The 20,372-nt window shown below is 39.5% G+C and overlaps 1 protein-coding gene across 12 annotated transcripts in view; it reads left to right on the plus strand.

Moving 5' to 3' along the window:
* CTBP2 (C-terminal binding protein 2) overlaps window positions 1-20,372 on the plus strand; it is a 289,621-nt gene that overhangs the window by 170,178 nt on the left and 99,071 nt on the right. For 6 of the 12 annotated variants that reach the window (XM_084841495.1, XM_084841487.1, XM_084841493.1 and 3 more), the window contains one exon: window positions 1,665-1,825. The exons of 3 other annotated variants lie outside the window; for them this stretch is intronic. In XM_084841495.1, the coding sequence (XP_084697621.1) occupies window positions 1,768-1,825 (58 nt within the window). In that variant the 5' untranslated portion in view covers window positions 1,665-1,767. Of the gene's footprint in view, window positions 1-1,664; window positions 20,337-20,372 lie in introns of those variants that run through there. 3 more of the 12 variants (XM_084841484.1, XM_084841485.1, XM_084841486.1) reach the window with 1 other exon arrangement.

Here is a 20,372-nt window from a genome sequence, read left to right on the forward strand (position 1 = left end):
GACTATAAGGAAGGCTGAGCGCCGAAGAATTGATGCCTTCGAACTGTGGTGCTGGAGAAGACTCTTATGAGTCCTCTGGACTGCAAGGAGGTCAAATCAGTCTATCCTAAAAGAAATCAACCCTGAGTGCTCATTGGAAGGACAGATACTGAAGCTGAAGCTCAAATATTGTGGCCACCTAATGCGAAGAGAAAACTCCCTGGAAAAGACCCTGATGCTGGGAAAGACTGAAGGCAAAAGGAGAAGGGGACGGCAGAGAATGAGATGGCTAGATAGCATCACCGATGCAATGAATATGAACTTGAGCACATTCTGGGAGAGAGCGGAGGACAGGAAGGCCTGGCGTGCTATGGTCCATGGGGTCACGAAGAGTTGGACACAACTTAACGACTGAACAACAACAACAACAATCCAAAATATCAGGAGGACACCAGGCTAGGTAAGGCAGCGATAAATTGAAATTACATATAATCCAGTTTATAGTGCGAGAGACATCTTGAGCCCCAATGTGTGCAGATTGAGGACTTCATCATAAAAATGTAGTTGTGCTGACAAGATGCATGACATTGCATATATGCTCATATCTATAGCCTAAGCATTATATGAAGTATAGATAGCTTAACATCAAGCTCAAATGACAAGTGCATATTTGGTTGTACGCTATAGTAAAAATGCATACAGCCAGAGAACTGGGTCGGAAAAAATTCATTCTTTCATAAAGTGTATAAGTACTGTGCAAATATATATATATATATATATATATATATACACATATACATATATATATATATATATATATATATATATATATATAAAAGATAGGCTGTGCCCACAGGCCTACTATCTCATTACTGACTTCTTCCCTCAACTTTGTCCCTAATGTCTTAAGATACAGTAGTCTGGCATACTCGCCTTAGGGATCTGTTTAAGTGCAATTTCTCAGAGAATGGTATGTAACGTCAGCAGCATCTTTTCCAAGCCAAGGTCTGAGATGAAGTACAAGTATAACCTTCAGTGTTTCATGTTTGGGAGGAAGTAGGTGTTACTGCAGTCCTGTGTCTGTCATAATGTCTAGTTCCTTGCTTCTTTGCAGTTCTGTTTAAGAGTTTGCTCTCCCATGAATACAACATGAGTTTGCATAGGCCTAAGGGCTCCATAATGAACAAAATGGCTTAAAGATCAATTGATTGCGTGTGGTGGGGAAGAGAGATTCCCATTTCTGTTCCATTCCTCTCCAGCCTATGTGCATCTATTCCATGTAACTTGTCTGTGCACTGTCATAATGCATTGCGTTGAGGATGGCAGTTGCTACTGCCAGCTCACCCTCTCGTGATAGTGCAACATCCTCATAGGATGACTGTGGTGACACATTGCTGCCATAGCAGTTACATGGGCATCCTACTGAGAAGTGTGTCGAGTTTTAACTGGTTTGTTGCAGCTGAAATGAAAATCTGGCACTGAAACAAAGATTTGTCTAAACAGTTATTTTTGTCTCCTTCGTTACACAGTGGGCATGGGGCATTCAGTTTGTAGCCAACTGTCTTAGGGGCCAAAAATACTAAAGCTATTTCATTTTGATAATACAAGTAGCATCTGTAGGCATTTCCAATACAGATTGTTGTTTTACCAAGGGCCAACTATGTACAACTCTCTTCTTGTTTCAGGATTCAAAGTGACGTTATGCACTCGGACTACTGTGAATTTCCATAAGTTCTTGGGGGATTGCTTTATCCTTTGATTCCAAAAGTTATAAAACGCAGTAGCACAATGGCACTTGTGGACAAACACAAAGTCAAACGGCAGCGATTGGACAGAATTTGTGAAGGTAAGCCTTGATGTAACCAGTACATTTAATGAAATATTCCTAAGACCTTTAGAAAATATGCCAATCGTTCATTTGTCCTTTGTTTTATGGAAATCAAGTTCAGCACTAATGGCGTCATTGAAATACAACACAAAGCAGAGAGCTGTTCCCTGGATATATCCGTGTATTTTGTAGTTGCCTGTAATTAACATAATCTGTCTGTCTGTCTATCTATCTATCTATCTATCTATCTATCTATCTTTTTCATGGTGGTTAGCAAGCAATAGTTAAAAAAAACCACATGCAATTACTTTGTAAGGTTTTTACTATGAAATTATCCCACATACAAACCCAATGTGAAAAATGTTGATTCAGCCTTTGCGAAAGTTTGAAACTCAAATGAATTGATTTGAAAAAAAAATGAAGAATCTAAATCTATGCATTACTTTCTTTTATCCCATTTTTTAGGACCAGTTCACAACTGGGCTGCTTTTTTCACCCATGAGAGTTGTCATTATTTTTTTTGTTTTGACATTTATACCCTGCCTTTCTATGATAAAATTAAACTTGGCTGTGAAATAAGAATATAAATCAAACCAAATTAAAAACAATCCTAATAATCAAATGTAATAAACAGCAGTAAAGAAAGAAAAGAATTACAAAAACCATATAAGCAACAGCTAACACATAGATTGGATCCAGACTTAGTCATACTTGGAACCAACCCATTGAAATCCAACACTGCTGGTCCAGTTACTCTACTGATGTATCACTAGCATAAGTGACCTCTAGTGGTACGTGAATAGCATAAGCTGATGCAACAGGTTTTCCAGGGAAACCCATAGCACCAGCTTACACTATTGGTGTACCGCTAGAGGTCGCTTACACTAGCAGTACGTCAATAGTGTAAGCAGAGTGACAGTTGGATACAGCCCTACAGGATTTAAGTTAATCATGACTAACTTAAGACACATTGATTTCAATGGGTCTACTCTTAAGTATGACTAAGGCTGGAGATGTGTGTATATGAATGAACATGGAACATTGGGATCTTACTTGCAGTAATTTTATAAATGCGGAACTGTACATTACAAACAAATGCAGTTAGTGCTCACCAACAAACCTCATGCTTTTGATGTGTGTTTCCTTACCTCTGCCAGCAGCAGCCAGTGGGAGCAAGGAAATGCGAATTGTAATGACATCAAGACACTGGACAACTTTTGTGTGTGTGCATGTATAGAGGCTAATCCAGATGGTGTTGCAGTTTTCAGTAGCAGCCCTGTGTTGTTTGTAATGTGTAGTTCTTCCCCAAAGCTCAAAGGAATGTGTGTGAGAGCCACAAAAATAGCTGCAGCTATAACCAGTTGGCTTCTTGCTCACATAAATAATTCCCATGATGGAAAAGAAGCAACCTTCTGTAATGTTTAATAGCCCTTTGCCTTTACATTTTACTCTTACTATGTGTTACAATTTATCCCTGCAATCATGACATCTAGACACCTCTGTTCATTTGATTTAATTAAACTGGGATGTTCATGGTTCTGATTAAAATTGGGGGAGGATAAGGGGGTGATGTGCCATAATACCGTGAGGACCACATGGTCTCCCTTTTTACAGGGAGTCTTGGCAAGATCTTAAGATGTCTACTTAGGAAGTGTTGCTTTTGTTTTGTTTTGTTTTTTTGCTGACTTGAATAATCAAATTTGAATGGTTCTGTTGGTAGTGAATTCACCTTCTAGGCTGAAAGGGTGTGTGCAAACCTATGGCCATGTGTCTTGTGTTTATACTGTAGTACAGCTTCCCCAACATGGTGCCCTCCAGATGTTTTGGACTACAACTTTCATCAGCCACAGCAAGCATTGCATATGGTTTGGGGTGATGGCAGCTGTAGTCTGAGACATTTGGAGGACACCAGGTTGGGGAAGCCTGCCAAGGAGTCTTTCAGAGATGGTATTTCTCCATAATTTTTTACTAGAGAGCTTCAACCATGTGCCCTGCTGTTATGATCAACTTCCAAGGTCCAGGCTGGAAAAACACAGCATACCTTTCTGTGACATAAGCTTGTGTGCCTCAGGCTACGCAAAAACCATTAAAGCATGCTAAATAGTAGCGTGCAGTCTGCTATGGATTATCATCTCATGAACTATGTTAAGGCATTTAATGTTATGATAGATATGGCAACCAGGCACTCTAGGAAATTCAGACAAGGATTCTGTGTTGCCACCTCTTACTGAACAGCTTGTACAATGTGTGGAGATGGCAAACCACGTTGAGAGCTTCTGTATGCATTATTATGAGAATAATTAAAATGCAAAAGTGATTGCAACTGGCTAGTCAGGCTTTTTACAGGATGTTGGTGAAAGTGAATGCCCCAAACAAAAGTATGTACATAGATCAATTAGGTATTCATTAGGGAAGTTTTTTCCCTTAGCGTACATCTTGGTATATTTGCGATAGTGACACATCGTAGCTTAGATTTTGGGGGTTTGGTTCATTGTTGTTAGGAAAGCACAATCCAGAAAGTACAGCTCCTCGCCAGTTCTTACACATTTTAATCAGTTTGTACAGAATAACTGTTTGAAAGAATACCATGGTTAGTTAGCAGTTGATCCATCCCTGCTGTTGGTCTAGACAGTATACGTTACTTCTATTTACCTACAGTGTCAGACTTTCTAATGAGTTCACTGATACTTCTCTCTGATGAAAATTGGTGGTGCTCCTATAAAAGTTTTACAGGCAGTAGCAAAAAGAGAGAGAAGGGTGTTATTCAATCTGCGGTAACTTAAATTGTGTCTTATAACTGATTAGCTACCTCTGAGGACAGGATCTGTCCAGAAGTATGATGAATTGTAGACAAAATGAACCTAGACATGAATGGTAAGATTATAATGTTCCCAGACTGAACCAGAAGTTCTATTATGTTTTTAAAAACCTTGTCCCATAAGGAATATAAAAGGATAACTATAATTTCCAAACTGCTATGGCACAAGCTTTCATAGGCAAGCACCTGTTTCATTGGATATATAAAGCAAGTAGGTTTTTGTGTACAAAAGCTGATGCATTTGTTAGCATTTAAGGTACCACAGGATTCTTGGTTGTCCTTTGCTTCAGCAGACTGACACAGGTGCTCTTCAAGGGTAGTCAGATATGCATCCGCACCTCAGCATCTTGCTAAAGTTTTCTGGAATTTTTGCTAGGGAAATCATTCAGTGGAACTCATATTCCTCCCCCACACATACTAACACACCTTCACCCAGTGCTTCTAAGTTTGTTATGAATTATTTAGCCATCGGTTGAGGGTGGACTGATGCTTGTGATTGTTTTCCATACACAGGCCCTCTGTGAAAGACATTATTGAAACTGATATCCCTTGGGAAGCAGTGTTCCCTATGAGACAGGAGTAAATTTCAAACTCCAAGCTGGAAGTGTGTGGTTGCTGGGGGAAATGGTGTGTGTGTGTGTGTGTGTGTGTGTGGCGGGTCTTTGTTTCATCATACAGAATACAGAAAAAATGTTAAAGCCATTCCACCTGTCAGTTTAATTAACCCAATCAAAATTGGGTTAATCTTCTCCAGAGCAGAGTGAAGTATGCTTTCTTTGTAATCCTGAAAAAAATGCTGACAACTGCCAGAACTGTATGGCTGGAGAGAGAGAGAGAGAGAGAGAGAGCAAGTGAGAGAGAGTGAGAGCGCGAGTGAGAGCTGTATTCTACCCATCAGAATGCCATAAACATGCAGGTGTAGCGCTCTATCTCATCTCTAAAACAGACTTTGAACCTGACTTAAAAGCGTTCCATCAGGCAGCTTTAGATTTTTCAAAAGGCACCCTTCCAGTTTGATGTTTGCTATCAGATGTGGTTGCTAAGTGTACAAGAAACTTAGGAGGATCAGAGGACAAGCCTACTTAACAGAGCATTAGATACAATTGAAGTTTAGATTCTTTTCCTCTGAACAATGGATTTCACAAGTCTTTCTCTTCTGTGTGTTTTTTTCCCTCACCAAAATATTTTTTTCCTAATCTGTAAAGGTGCAGTTTACATAAAAACCAAAAATCCATTTGTCATTTGCCAAGTACATTTGCAATTTTAATTATGCTTAAGGAATTTGCTGCTGTCACACACCACACAACATGCTTTTGCAACTGCTATTAAAACATTTATGAGAATAACAGATTATGACTAAATGCAGTTAAGAGATACTTTAAAAATAATACTGAAAAATTATTTCGCCTGACTAAGGTTCATGGGATTTCAATTCATTTCAAGGTTTTCTGGTGGCTGCATTTGTTGGACGATGATGAATCCATAATTTTAGAAAGATACGGCTTTTTATATGGTGTAATATATCTGGATGTCTTAAAACCTTATGTACAGGTGACTGGGGAGATAATATGGCTCTTTTTTTTTTACTTAGTCATTACTAGTTGAGTGGATTACAGACACTTGTTATTCACTCCAAATGTAATGCGCTGCATATAATGTTCCATATTTGATGTATATTTGCCACAGAATCATATTATGCCAGACAAAAACAGCTGACAACTTTCTACAGAACATAAGGTTATTGTTTGTATTGATATAAGAACTGCTACCCAGATAAGATTCAGGGCCTAAGACCAAGTCTACAGAGGAACTGAAAACATCCCAGGGTCCTGGTTCAATGCTTTGATGCTAAATCAAAAGTATGATAAACAATACCTGGAAAAGTGTATAGTGTGACTTTGTAGTTTAGTGGTCCTTACCCTATTCCCTGTATTTGACATGTGAAAAGGTGTGTGTGTGCGTGTGCGCACGCATGTTGGTATGCATTGGAAAGTGCTGTGGCGACTGGATCATAGATCATGGAATTGGACCAGCGAGGTCCTTAGAACCCCATGCATAGACATACCCTTAGTAGCTATGTTGGTACTACAGAATAAGAAACAAAGAAAGTCAGGTGGATTCATTTTATCGACCCTACTGGAGGCAAACATTAGAGAAAAAACGAATTTGCCCTGAAGTATCTGTATTTAGAAGGAGTACACAATATATTATAAACATGCAGTCTGCTTGAATTGTACCAAGAAGTCTTAAATCACTTTCTCCCACTTTGCCCAAGATGGCAAGACATAGAGATGAACCAATCAACAGTACTTGTACCAATTTCTGACAATCAAAGAGGGGAAAAGGATCACCTCCTTCCTTGTATGCTCTGGTGGTTGCAGTTTAGGGCATTCAACCATTGCTAGTGCTTCTGCCAGCAGAAGCTTAGACTTCAAGCCATTGCCTGATCCCCTGTAATCATTGCTGGAATTCCCCTGGCTCACCTCTGGCTCCTGAATGGAAAAGAATCTGTCTGGAACTGGGAAGTAGAACTCTTAAAGCATAGTAGGTAGCTCCAGCAGTGTCTCTACAATTATGGTTTAGAAAAAAAAGCTGTTTGCTTTGATAGTGTTTGTGCCTCTTTATTTTCATTAAAATCGAGGACAGATGAATCTTTATAGGAATCTAGCCAAATCTTATAGATAAATAGTTCAAGTGAATATTGCTGTTCTGTGTGTGTAGTTAGCAATACTTTGTTGTTGTTGTTCAGTCGTTCAGTCATGTCCGACTCTTCGTGACCCCATGTTCCCCACAGGCTTAAGTGGACTTTCCTTGGCTTGCAAATGAGATGCTATGTAGGCTCCAAATTAGGCAGATGCGCAGTCATTCCTACCACACTGAGGAATGTCATTTTTTTCTCCAAACCATGCACATGTTGCTCTCTTGTCTTACTCAAAGCTGGGGCACGGGGGAATCTATATGACAAGATTTAGAGTGTGAGATAGACATGAAACAAGCTGTGCAAATGAACATCTTGTACATTGCATTTAGTGAAGTGTAAAACAAGTGAATGAAGCCCCAACAGCCCACTGAGCGTTACCGACATAAGCTTTTGTAACAGAGGCAGCGATAAAGATGGAATATCGTTTTGTGTGGTGTTTTTGTCTGCCAATGCATGATTCCAAAATATAGGTCTGTCTTACTTTTATGGACTTGGTTTTCATGTTTCATCTTGAAGAGTCTACACAGATCCTGGGAAACACTTAAATGCTGCTTGAACTCCATATATGAGTAGTCTCTGTGTAGAGTATCATCCTAATCTTGCTGGAATTTCCTGTTTAATGGCCAAGATTGAATCCAAAGTCTAATTATTTCCCACAAGGTAATTCTATATAGCAACGTGGATGAAATGGTTCAGCCTCCAATGCCACATGAGAAACATATCATGAGTAAGTGGACTGTAGTAGCTTATTTGCATATTTTGTTGCATATAATTAAGTTTATGAATAATTTCATAATGAGTCCAACAGCTTCTCGGTATATGTGTTACACTTAATCTGAGATGCTCTAAGGGTGCTTCCAAATGGACAGCTCCTAGCACTACCTATCAAAATACTTTGTGCAGCTATTCAGTTTATCCCCTCCTTAACAGATTTTTTTTTCATGAAAGAACAAGATGGATTCGGTTGTGGAAAAACATGGGAGGGATATAGCTGGACGATGGTGTTGTCCATCTGTATTACAGTGGAAGTTTACCTCTGTAAAATTCCATGAATGAGACAGGGCAATTCCACTATACAAATCTAGCCTGGATTCATCCTAATTCTGTAGAGCAGAATTAACTTCAAAAGTGGAAATCCTTGAAAGAGCTCTTCAAATAGATGTCACTAGGCTTAGAAATAATTAAATTTGAAACCATAGGACAGATTTGGGTGTTTTTTTTATTATGTTGCTCTCAAGCCATTTTATTGTTCAAGAATACATTTCTATAACCGCTAGAGCCACTACCTAATCTAGTTAAGAAAAATGAAAGTTGGTACTCTATGTGTCTTTGAATAGTTCTATGGAGTGGATGCAGCTTCCCCATTACTACTGCAGAGGCTGATCCTTCTTCAGTAGTTCAATAACTTATGAATATAATGGAGGAAATAGACTTGCTACAAAAGGAAATGTCTGTTTTCTTCTTTCAAAACAATGAACAAACAAAAGCTGTACACTTTAGTGCTATAAAGGAGTGCACACTATTCAAAGTAACACCAGTTTTTGAAAATAACAAAATGTTACTGAAATGGCAAGAGAATGGGTTCAGAGCCTGTGTCCTATGGGCCTGCTCTGGCCCACAAAGCCTCCTTGGGTTCCTCCAAGCTCCACCCCCTGGAAGATTCCCTGCTGTTATCTCTGATCTCACTGATGTCATCTGGCCTGTGCAGGGCAATTTATCCCCACCCCACAGATTCCTGATGATGAATTCTGCAGCCCTTGTAGGTAGACTTGCATTTTTTTTCCTTTTAAAGTCCTAGAAACATACCTATAGGAAAGAATGGAATAAGCACTCATTACTTCATGTACACGTTCTGTTTAAAGTTTTAAAATTGTTCCAAAATTGCTCTATGAATTGTGTGTGTGTGTTCCATGCCATCTTGTAAAAATGGCATGAAAATAGAAAGCTTGAGATTTATTAGGTATTTTCCTTCACTGATTGCATAGATGTTCAGCTAGACAAGATCCCATAAAACTTACTGTGGTCCAAAACAGACTTTTGTTTCTGTTTTGGACCACAGTAAGTTTTATGGGATCTTGTCTAGCCATTTCTTAGGATAGAAGAAGCACATGATGTCTCAAAGAAGCAAGAAGGCAACACACGACTACTGGAACAATTGAGGCAAAGAAAAAAGAACCACCCCCTATTTAAATGTTCCTGGGGATAGAGAACTCCTCTAGTCAGTGAACCAGAGAATTGAAAACCCAGCCAATGAGGCAGAGGATGGGGTCCCACCAATCATATGCAGATATAGACAGATAAGATAGCCCTTACATGACCTCATCTATGGAATGCAGCGGAACCATCCATGACCCCAAACCGCACTTGCTAAGCCCCTGCCTGCTCTCAGCAACCTGCCTGGACTCACCCAGGTGGCGGCATGGAGCACTGCAATCGCCATGGCGGGGGGGGGAATGGAGATCATGAAAATTTGCATATATGCAAAAGGGGCCATGAATAGCTCATATGGGCAAGATTACAGGCGTTTGCTTGCCTGTAATCTTGCGTATATGGGCTCTTCAGAGCCCTATTTTGTATATACACGAATATGCGCATATCCACAAATGCACATATTTGTGTATATGCAAAATGGGGCCATGAATCGCCAATATATGCAAGATTACAGGCAAGCAAACGCCTGTAATCTTGCCTATATAGGCGATTCATGGCTCCATTTTGCGTATATGCAAATATGCACATTTTCACAATCACCATTTTATTATTTTTTTAATGGCAATTGCGGAGCTCAGTGAGCGGATGCAGGCGGTTCAGTGAGTGGTGGGAGCTTGAGTGTGGGTCCAGGGGCTGGGTGGGCGCCTGGAGAACTGGGGGGGGGGCACCTGCCCATCCCTACCTATAAATCCAGATCTGGCTTCCTGGGTGAAATGAGATTCCTCCATACCACGCACACATCCCAGAATACAAGTAGCTAACAATGGGGTTGGTAGATGCAGTTTGTAGCCTGTAAGAAAAATGGCACTTGTTTGGCTAATCTCAAACCTTTAAAAGTCCAATCAATTTCTATCACACACCTCATTTAGAACATTAATTAAATGTAGGGGTTCATGAAGGGACTGCATAATTTATATTCTTACAGCTTGACTGATAGGACAGTACTTTTTTTTCCTCTGAGCCTAGAGTCTGTGGCATGTTTTAAGAACTTGAATGGAGCTACCCCGGGGCTTACAGAAAAAGGGAAAGTCACTTCTATAGTGTTGCTTAGCATAATACATTAATACAAGCAATATTGCATACTTCCCAGGCACAATTTCTTGTGTACAGTTAAGCGTGTTTACCTGTGGATTTAACTGAGGGGTGGGCAACTTGTGGCCCTCCAAGATATTGTTGGACTGCAACTCCCATCTGCACTAGCTGGCATAGCTAATAGTGAGAGGTGATGGAAGTTGAAATCCAACAGCATCTGGAAGGCCACAGCTTGCACAGCCTTAATTTAATTAGATAAAGGCAGGCCCCAGTGTAACTAAAGTTCAGCAAAGCATAACTTTAGAGGATTCGTCCTTATCCTCCAAATTAACAATGCCCATGTAGCAAAACTGAAAAAGTAAGTTTCGAGGTACATGGGCCTTTCCACCAAATCAGATCCAGCAACACTTTTGGTTTAATTTGATGAGCCTGTTTTGGAAGATGGTAGCACAGTTTCCCATTTGAATGCAGTAGATATGGAGAGAAATAGCTGTGCTGCTGTTTCCCCTCCTTCTAAAAAACACCTTACTGGTTGAGTGCTCTAATACTGCAAGAAATTAAAGCAAAAATATATCCATCAGGATCTAAAGAACCATGTGAGTCTCGAGACCATCCTCCCTTTCCCTCTCCCCCAAAATAGCAGATCCCCATGTCACATGAAAAGCTACTTTTGAAACAAAGGGAATGACATGGAGCAGGATAGGAGAATCAGCTGTTCAAGGGGAGGCCAAGGTTCCACTGTGCATGCCCAAGCTGCTTGCATAAGCCCTAAGGAATTGTTTTGATCCAAGCCATAATAAAATGAAATGAAACTACAAATAGGATCAACTAATGGTTTGGGGACAGGAACAAAACAAAAGAGGCTACTCCTTTTTTAAAACCGGGTAAATTCCTTTTCTGGAGCTATATAGCAGGACAAAGACAGCCTTTAAAACCCTTTTTAAAAGAATATAAAACATTCAAAAACTGGGATCGTTTTTTTAATCACTGGTCAGCATTCTTGTAATGGGCAGTACTCAATAGGATATAGCCATGTTCCACTCAGCTCAAGCATAAAACCAACAGCTCGACTGAATTGTGGCCTGATGCCCAGGCTAGGACCCATAGATCTGACCCAATAATCTGCCATCAGACTGGATTTTAAGTTAGGTGCCAATCAGATATTTCCTAATGTAAGAATAATATTTAAGTGTGTTGTGCGTACATATAAAATTCTTAGTGTGTGATGAAAAGGATTTGTACTATTTACTGCAGTAACAAAAAAAAAATTAGGGATTACTAAGACATCTTGTCTCTATTTGGGTCAGAAATATAGCCCAGAGGCATTTGTATGATAGATGCATTAGACTGCATTAGTGACTTGGCTATCATAATAGCATGATGCACCATCATGTGACAGCTGGGGCTTCAAACATTTTATTGTGGATTAGCCCTAAAAATGCACAAGCTGACCTAGCAACAACCAAATGGTGACTATTACTACGCTGTTTTTCTTCCTCAATATCACAATCTAACATTTGCGTGGATATCTGTACTTTTCTCAAAGAAAGGAAACATTATAAATACGTTCTCTAGTCCTGTTCAATTCTGAGAGAGAGAAAGAAAGAGAGCAGTTCTTGTGAAAACAAGGATTCATGGAAGTCTGGCTACCGCCACTCAATATCTGTTGACTTTGTTGGTGTTTTTAAAGTGTTTGTTGCAATCTTCTGAAGTGTTAACCAAGTGTAGCAATGGCTAGTAGGTTGACAAAGAATAAATACCTCTCTCTAAATCCTTCCACCTCTCTGTGATGAGAATGTATAATCCATATTAACATTATGATGGGGCAAAGTATAATTAATAGTTGTGTCTATTTTACATCGAGTGTGAGTGTGTGTGTAAATAGCATAGCAGGAGACAAAAGGTAATGTCTATTCTCTGCTTTGGGCTTTGTAAAACCAAGGCTTTAGAGCCTTTGATCCTCCCTTTTCAGTGACCTCTTCTCAGGTCTTAAAATTATTAAGATTACACTTTAAGATTACACCTCTGCAATTTTCCTTCCTGGGATGATGAAAGGATTTGAGAATTATGGTAATAACACAAAGAATCCTTTTGGAGAATAATTAGCGGAGCTGGATTGAAACTGGCCTCTCTTCTCCCCTCCCCTTGATGCCCCAGTATTAAAAAAAAAAAAAAAATCTGTAGTGTTCATAAAGTGTTTCACAGATACCTAGATTGTTTCTAAGCATGATCTTATATACTTGTATATTTTCCTTCTTAGGGCTGGCAGGCCTTCTCCTATTTAATATGTCCTTAGCTCTGTGTGGGATTAGCATTTCATCAGGATGGATTAAGATTGAATTGACATTGAGGCTCCATTACCCTCCCCCACCTCCCGTTCTTGGTAGAGGTTTATAGCAAGGGAGAGGAAAGGTATAATTTTAAAGAAATCCTATGTTATGCATAGGAAACTTTTTTAAAAAAAGAATGTGATAGCTGTGATCTGAGGGCAAATGTATACTGCGGTGTTTGGGCTGATGCAGTAGGCTGCATCAGGCTAAAATGATGTCACATGGAACAAAAGCTTTAGGGGTTTTATTTAGCCTTTAATCCTCACAAACTGACTAGTTGTCCATGTGAGCAAGTCATCCCAAGCAGGAAGGGATAAACCATCTGGATTAAGTACAGCAACTCTTTTCCATGTCTGAATTGTACAGAAAAGACCTTCCCATTCTACAGTTTTTGGAGCCAGGCTGAGTTACTGCTAGGTCTTTGCTGTGTTTTGTCGACTAAAGTTTCGAAGAATTAATAATTCAGGCAGCACTTTGAAATAGTAAACCACTTGTTGGGCTGGTTCCTGAAGCTACAGAAGGATTCAGATATAGTGTGTTTTTTTGTTTTTTGTTTTATGCGTGTAACCGAAGATTTAACAAGAGAGCTTGGTTGTACTTTATTTAAGCTGAATATTACTGTGTTCCAATGCCAATTCCAAGCAAACATATTAGCCGCTCTCAGAGCTGGGATGGAGCAGGATGGTATGAAGACAACTGGGAGAATGAAAATGCATCTGAATACCAGAGACCTCCAGGGAAAAGGAATTCTCTAACCTACAGTGGTGAGGGAGTTTGGTATGAGCAGCCAACCCATAGATCCCATGATATCATCTTGCAGGGAGGTGCTGAACTGAAGCAAGAACTGTATCCATACCAGGAGCCAGTTTTTAACCAAGGTCCTATACGGAAAGGTTCTGTTCCTGACTTTGCTTACTATGACAGGCAGCCTGCAGTGTCTGCACGAAGTTCCTTGCCACCTCAGGATTACTACAGTGACCCATCCTTAGCTGCTAGATCACCTAAAGACCCACGCTGCTACAGAGACCACATGATTAATAGACCATTACCGAATTATGGCATGCCGAGTGCCAGATTGGCTTGGGATCAGATGCAAGTACGATCACCTACCCCACTTGAAGCAAGCCGCTTGTATAGAGATCCTATGACTAAAATGATTCCTGAGGCACAGAGGATTCGAAACAGAGATCCTTCTCCAACAAGGTATGGAGTTGAACCTCAAATGCCTAGATATGGAGTAGAGCCTCCAACTTTTCCCAACCGGCAAGTTTATAATGACACAGTGGACAGATCTATAGATTCTGCAGCCAATAGACAAGTTACTCCAACATGTTTGGTAGTTGATCCAAATTCAACTGCAGCTCCTGATGGAAGCGTAGCTGCTCCTGTAAACCATGGTTATGGACCAGTCAGGGAAAATGTTGGTGCAAAGGTTCCTTATAATGGCTATGAAACAGCCACAGCTCCTTCCCATACTCAAATGCCCATGCGTTTTCCAGGACAGGACATTAAAAAGAATGTGGATCCAGAGTTCTTAGCACTTATGCGTTCTGAAGGAGTGTCTGAAAGCACACTCAGTGCCTTGCTGCAGCAAGGATTTGATTCTCCGAGCCTGCTGGCAGTGATGGAAGACAACGACATAAAATCAGTTGCTCCAAATCTAGGGCAGGCAAGGGTTCTTCTTCGAATTGCTCATACCTACAAAGCAGAAATGCAGTTGCAGAGGCAGGACAGGAAGAACGCCATCATCCGTCCCAGGTACAGATCTAACAGCTTCAGTCACCGAAGTGAATTGCTCCAGAATGAGTATGGGATGCACCCTGCCACCAGTCCTATGGCAGATGGTGCAGTAGTGCATCAGCCACCAGCCACTTCTATGCAGGCCGTGCCCCCAAGAGTTGCAGCATTAACTCGTCGTCCATCTAGTGCTCCAACACAACATCTTCTGGAAACAGCAACTTACCCGGCATCTGGGTTACCTCATCAAGTTGCTCCTTTCCTTCCCAATTCTGGATACAGTGGTTCTGGTCCATGCAATATGCACACTCGACAAGCAGCTGGCTATTCTGCTCCGGCTGGAATATCTATGAACGCACTACAAACGAACCCACATCCAAGTCCCAAAACAGCATACTCAACCACATACACGGTACCCATGGAGCTGATGAAGAGGGATAGAAATCCTCCATTGTCCCCGATGCACAGCCCTCACAACAGCCCTCAACTCCTTCGAAAGCAAGGGGGCCAAACAGAACCCAACCTGGTACCAGCAGGACCAAGTTTTCCAATGCAGCATTCTCCGTATCAGAAAACCACAAGGCGCACAGGGCCACCAGTCATTGTCTCCACCATGGCATCACCTGAGCCAAGTAATTATTTTAAAGTATATTACTTTATAGAGTTCTTTAGGGCTGCTATATTCATGTTTAATTTAAAAAAATATTCAGTGTTCTAATGACCTTAGAAATAAATTACTAAATATATAGTCTCACACATCATGAGGTGATATTAATCTGTTCTATACTTATTAAATCACTCCAGCACTAGGATTCACCGTGTGCTATAATTGGCTTTTGGGGTTTACAGCAAATAAAAATGGCAAGTATGCCAAATTATCATTCCACAATGAATCTTGCCGTTTCTGTTATTTGCAAGGTACATAAGATTAGATGCTATACACTTTCTAGGCAATTAGGCTGAAGGGTTTCATTTCAAGACTGACTTCTCCCAGTTGTTATCAGTGCAAATGTGTTTCTCCAAGGAAATGGTTAGTGTTTCCTTGATGAAATTTATCAAGCAACTAATGATGTGATCCTGGATCTGCCAAACTTGGGCAGTAATTGTTATTCCTTTTGGACAGTGCCCTTCTTTTTTTAATAGGGTGTCCCAAATAAAATGCTGTGCTGTTGATTTCCTGTTGGAAATACTTATGAATGCAGAAGCTGTTCACAAAATAAGTTTGCATTTACTGCTAAAGCCAATCATTAACCACTAGAATGATAAATACGTGGGATTGCTTCTCCTGGAATTCCTTTCCTTGTTGCTGCTTTTACTTGGAAAACATAAGCTGATAAGTTTCTAAAGTTAACAAAGCTAAGCAAATATGAGCCTAAGTAATTCATTTTGCAACAAGAGGAACTATTAGCAGATCCCTTGCATGGGATGTGTTCAAATAAACCCTGACGAAGACAGTTGCTGGAACTGTAGAAATTGCCTTAAATTAGCAAATTGACTACCTCCACTGGAACATAATCCTAAAAAAGGTAGTTGTGACTAAGTTGGCAATACTATGTCTACCTACTTGGGAGTAAATCCCATTGAATTAAGTGGGACTTACTACTGAGTAAATATTGCTAGGATTGAGCTCATTGAAAAGCCACAGTAAAGCACATTTAAGTCTCATTGATTTCAGTGGGAGAGTTAAGCATGTGCATAACTCCCTTCTAGTTAATATCATTTTGAAGTGCTTATTTTTGGCTTGATTGTGCCTCAAAGTATACCATTTATAAGCACAAAAACAAACACTGCCTTGTAAATGATATAGTGTTATTTTAAATGGAGGAGTGATAAAAGTTACCAAAATTCAGACCTCGTTTCAATTTAAACATAGATTGTTCTTGGGTTAGATTTTGTAATGTCTGAAATAAATACAAGCATACCTTGAATAGATGAGAATTCTGTACAGAGCTGTATTAGAAACAGAGTACGTTGTTGTTTTTAATCAATCCTTTTGAAAAAGTCAAGGGTGGGGAAAGAGCATAGGTTATGAGATGCAGTGCTTATTTTGCTAAACTTTGGTCCTTTGTTGATTTTTTAGTAATGTTGGAAAGAAGAGTACGTATGATTTATAGCTGAGGTGATTTCCATATAATTTTGTATATGAATTAAGAATTTTTCAATTTATAGGGATAAAATGGTTTTTTAGAGGACTAGCATTTAGTCCCATCTATCAACCAGAGCCTCTTAAATTAATTTTTAGGGCCAAAATAAATGCTCTATCTAGTACAAACGGTGGAGCCATGCCTGCTAGTTTGCTTTATCTCCATTTAAGCGTCTGCAGCTCTGATTTGGATCGGGGCCATGGTGCTCTGGGAACGGGGCTTTAGACCTTTCCCCCACCATTTTTTTCATGAAATTCCAACCTCTCCCCGTGGGGGGTTAAAAGAAGAGCAAAAAACTGTTAGAGTCATTGGGTGTTACCTCAGAAACGGTGGAAATGGTATGCTTCCACATGAGGCGTTTATTGTGCAGTTGGCATTGTCTCATTCACGGAATGTTACTGGCAGTACAGGTGACAGTGTCTTCCCCTTGTAACACTCCCAGGTTTCAAACAGCTTCCTCCGCCTTTTTTTCTTTTCACAAAAAATCTGTTAAGGAAGATAAGACCGAATAGCCTCACAGTGCCTCCTAATTGATAGCACTAGGAGCCCTCTGCCTGGAAACACTGCCAAGCACAGTCCGACGGTCACTAGCAGCTTTCAGTAGCTTTGTGAGTACAGACAATTTTCAGTGGAGTTCATATTTTCTTAGGGTGAAGGCAGATATTCATTCTAAATATGGTAGAAATGGTTTTGAACACACTTTCTTTGCCCTGAGAACAAATGCCTCAGAATGCACATTATACATGTGACATTTGCACAGCACTTTAGAATATCTGACTGCCTTCACCTTTTATTCTTTTCATCACTCTCTTTATTATTTAAACTTTGTAATGTATATTTGGGGATTGGGAGGGAATCAATAGCTGGTTTCCCTTTTAAAATATTAGTCTATTATAAGACAATACCGACAGCATTGTTGGGATGCTGAGCAGCCTCTTCCTTGAGTCAAACATTCTTTCCCTACAACCAATTCATTTGCATGAGGATGACATTTGTTGCTCCAGTAATTTCATCTGATAATGGCCAGCTTGCAAAGCGGATCTGAAAACATATTCCTTAATTATGTGTTGCTAAGCAACGAGAGGGTTTGGTCATAATCACAGAAAGATTATCTTTCTATTGAAGTCACTGAAAAGGTTTAGCTGAAGTAGGACCTTCAGCTAAAATTGCCTCCATTCTTGTTTTGTTCTGTTCCCCCCCCCCCCGCCAAACAATGAAAGAAGGTATTTTTCCCCCTTCTTCTTAAAATGCATATTTAACTAGGAGTCAAGGTAAGATCCATTGTAAATAGAAACATGAGTGAAATGAGAGTTCCAGGATAACTTAATTATGAAGAAATGTATGTCTTTATGCAAATCCATTCTCAACCAATATATTCAAACAATAACTTGACATACATATAACATATAATCACTCATTTAAAATGACATGGTTAGGATGCAAAATTGGACAATGGTAGAACATTCATCTTTTATGTCATATGTCCTGTCAGGAGTAAGATATGAATGTCAGTGAAATATTTTGATCTCAACTTGGGTTTTTTGTATAAAAAAAAAGTTACTTGAACAGTGTAAATGTTAGCTGTTTAAGCTCTAATCCTATACACATTTACTAAGCCCCACTGAATTCAGAGGGATGTTCTTCCAAGAAAATATGAACAGGATCGCTCTAATCAATGTTGATACTTGCTCATTAAATTTCAGTGATTTTCCCTCTTTGGCTGCATTGCTAGGACATAAAGAATTATTAATTTCTTGTCTGTATGTTTATAATATATAAAATATAACATAATATATAGTAGATAATTTTTTAATTTTACAAAATGATTTAAAATAACATTTTAAATTGGTAGTCCATATTACACTTAAGCTACAATCCTCAGCACTCTTACCAGGGAGTAAGCCCCATTGAAAACAATTGGACTTACTTCTGAGTAACCATGTATAGCGTTGTATTGGTAATATATAATGGGTTAGATCCAGAGTCGCCCTTCTACAGACTGAAGGGCTCCTATTTGCAGGAGGGACCAAGATCCCGCAGAGGCTCCCACTAGAGGATTAGGGGGAGGCAATTCTGCCAGCACCCCTGCAGCCCCCTACATCTCCTCCCACACTGTTCCAGTGGAACTGCCAACCCTCCAGAGCAGATTTTCAAGGGGTACAGGTAGCTGCAGGAGGGGAGAGGAATGGGTGAAAATCATCTTCCCCGCTTCCTTCATTGGAAGTATTCCATGAACAGAGTTCTGCTCGTGGAAAGTATGGATCTAACACATTCCTTTAATTGAACTTCAAAGGGCTTTGGCTATTGGGTGGTATAGAAATGAATGAATGAATGTAATAAATAAAATAATGCTTTTAAAAATCCATTTAGTAAGTTCATAACTTTATGCAAATGTATTTTCATATTTGCTTTTCAGTTATGGCAAAGGATTCATTAAAGCTCAATAGTATTTAGTTCAACAGAAAATTATTATTAATGTAAATGGGAAGCTAACAGATGGTGGGGAGTAGGGAGGGAAGGGAGGTTAACAAGGCATGAATGTGAACAAATGCACAGACTTGATGACAAATATCAAGCTTTCTGGAAGCCCTTTTTACCTGAGGGATGGAAACCAACTCAAAATTGAGTTGGACATGGCTGTGTCCAAAGGCAATATGGCTACAGTAATGGTCTTCGCTATTACTCTGTTTTCATTGAACATGGGAAATTTTGATTTTTAATTTGTGCGATGTAGCTTTTTTTATCAGTGATTATGAGAGCCGGTGTTTCATAGTGGCTACAAATCTCATTGGTTTCAATCTTGCCTCTGCCATGAACTCATTTAGGTGGCCTTCAGCAAGCCGCCTGCTCTCCTCCTCAGTACCCCTCCCCATCTGCAATATGGAGGATAATAATACTGATGTATTTTACATTGTTGTTGTAAAGATTACAGATAGGTAGTGCATGTGATGAGCTTTGACCTTATGTAAGTGCTATACAAATGTTAAGTATTAATTATGTTTTATTAATGTGATTGTTTACAATTTTTGTGCATTGCTCCAGGTGTTACTATTGCCATGAATGTGACAAGTAAGTTTGAGAAATTATTAAAATGAATAAATATTTCCAACTTCTCCCCATACAAGTTGGGAATATTTTTTTTTTCATTTTATGAAACACTGCCTTAACTTGCCAATCAATTAATTTGCTGGTATTGGTAGTCTCAGTTCTCTGTTTAAAAAATGATATTATAAAGACTGGGAATCTCACAGTGGTTATGTGAAGGAAAGGTGTGTTGTATGTTTCAAATACTTTATATACAAATAATAACTATTATTGTTCCTGTTTAATTTAATGACTGAAGTTGCAAAGGAATTGTAAGACAGAGTTGGGGGGGGGGTAACCAGAATTATTGCTTGTTGTAAAGGCCATGAATGCTCAGGCAAATTAAGAAATGTTGTATTCTGTACAAATAATAAGTAGATTTTAAAAACAGACATTAAAAAACTCAACAATACTGAGATGAGGAGGTCACATTTAAAAAAAAAAATAGGTGACGAAATTGGCCTCATATCAATTTGGCTCTGAAAAATCCCTGATCCATTACAGATCT

This window comes from Heloderma suspectum, chromosome 3 (genome assembly GCF_057233095.1).
Source record: "Heloderma suspectum isolate Gila_16-S chromosome 3, 16-S_ref, whole genome shotgun sequence".
NCBI classification, from domain to species: Eukaryota; Metazoa; Chordata; class Lepidosauria; order Squamata; family Helodermatidae; genus Heloderma; species Heloderma suspectum.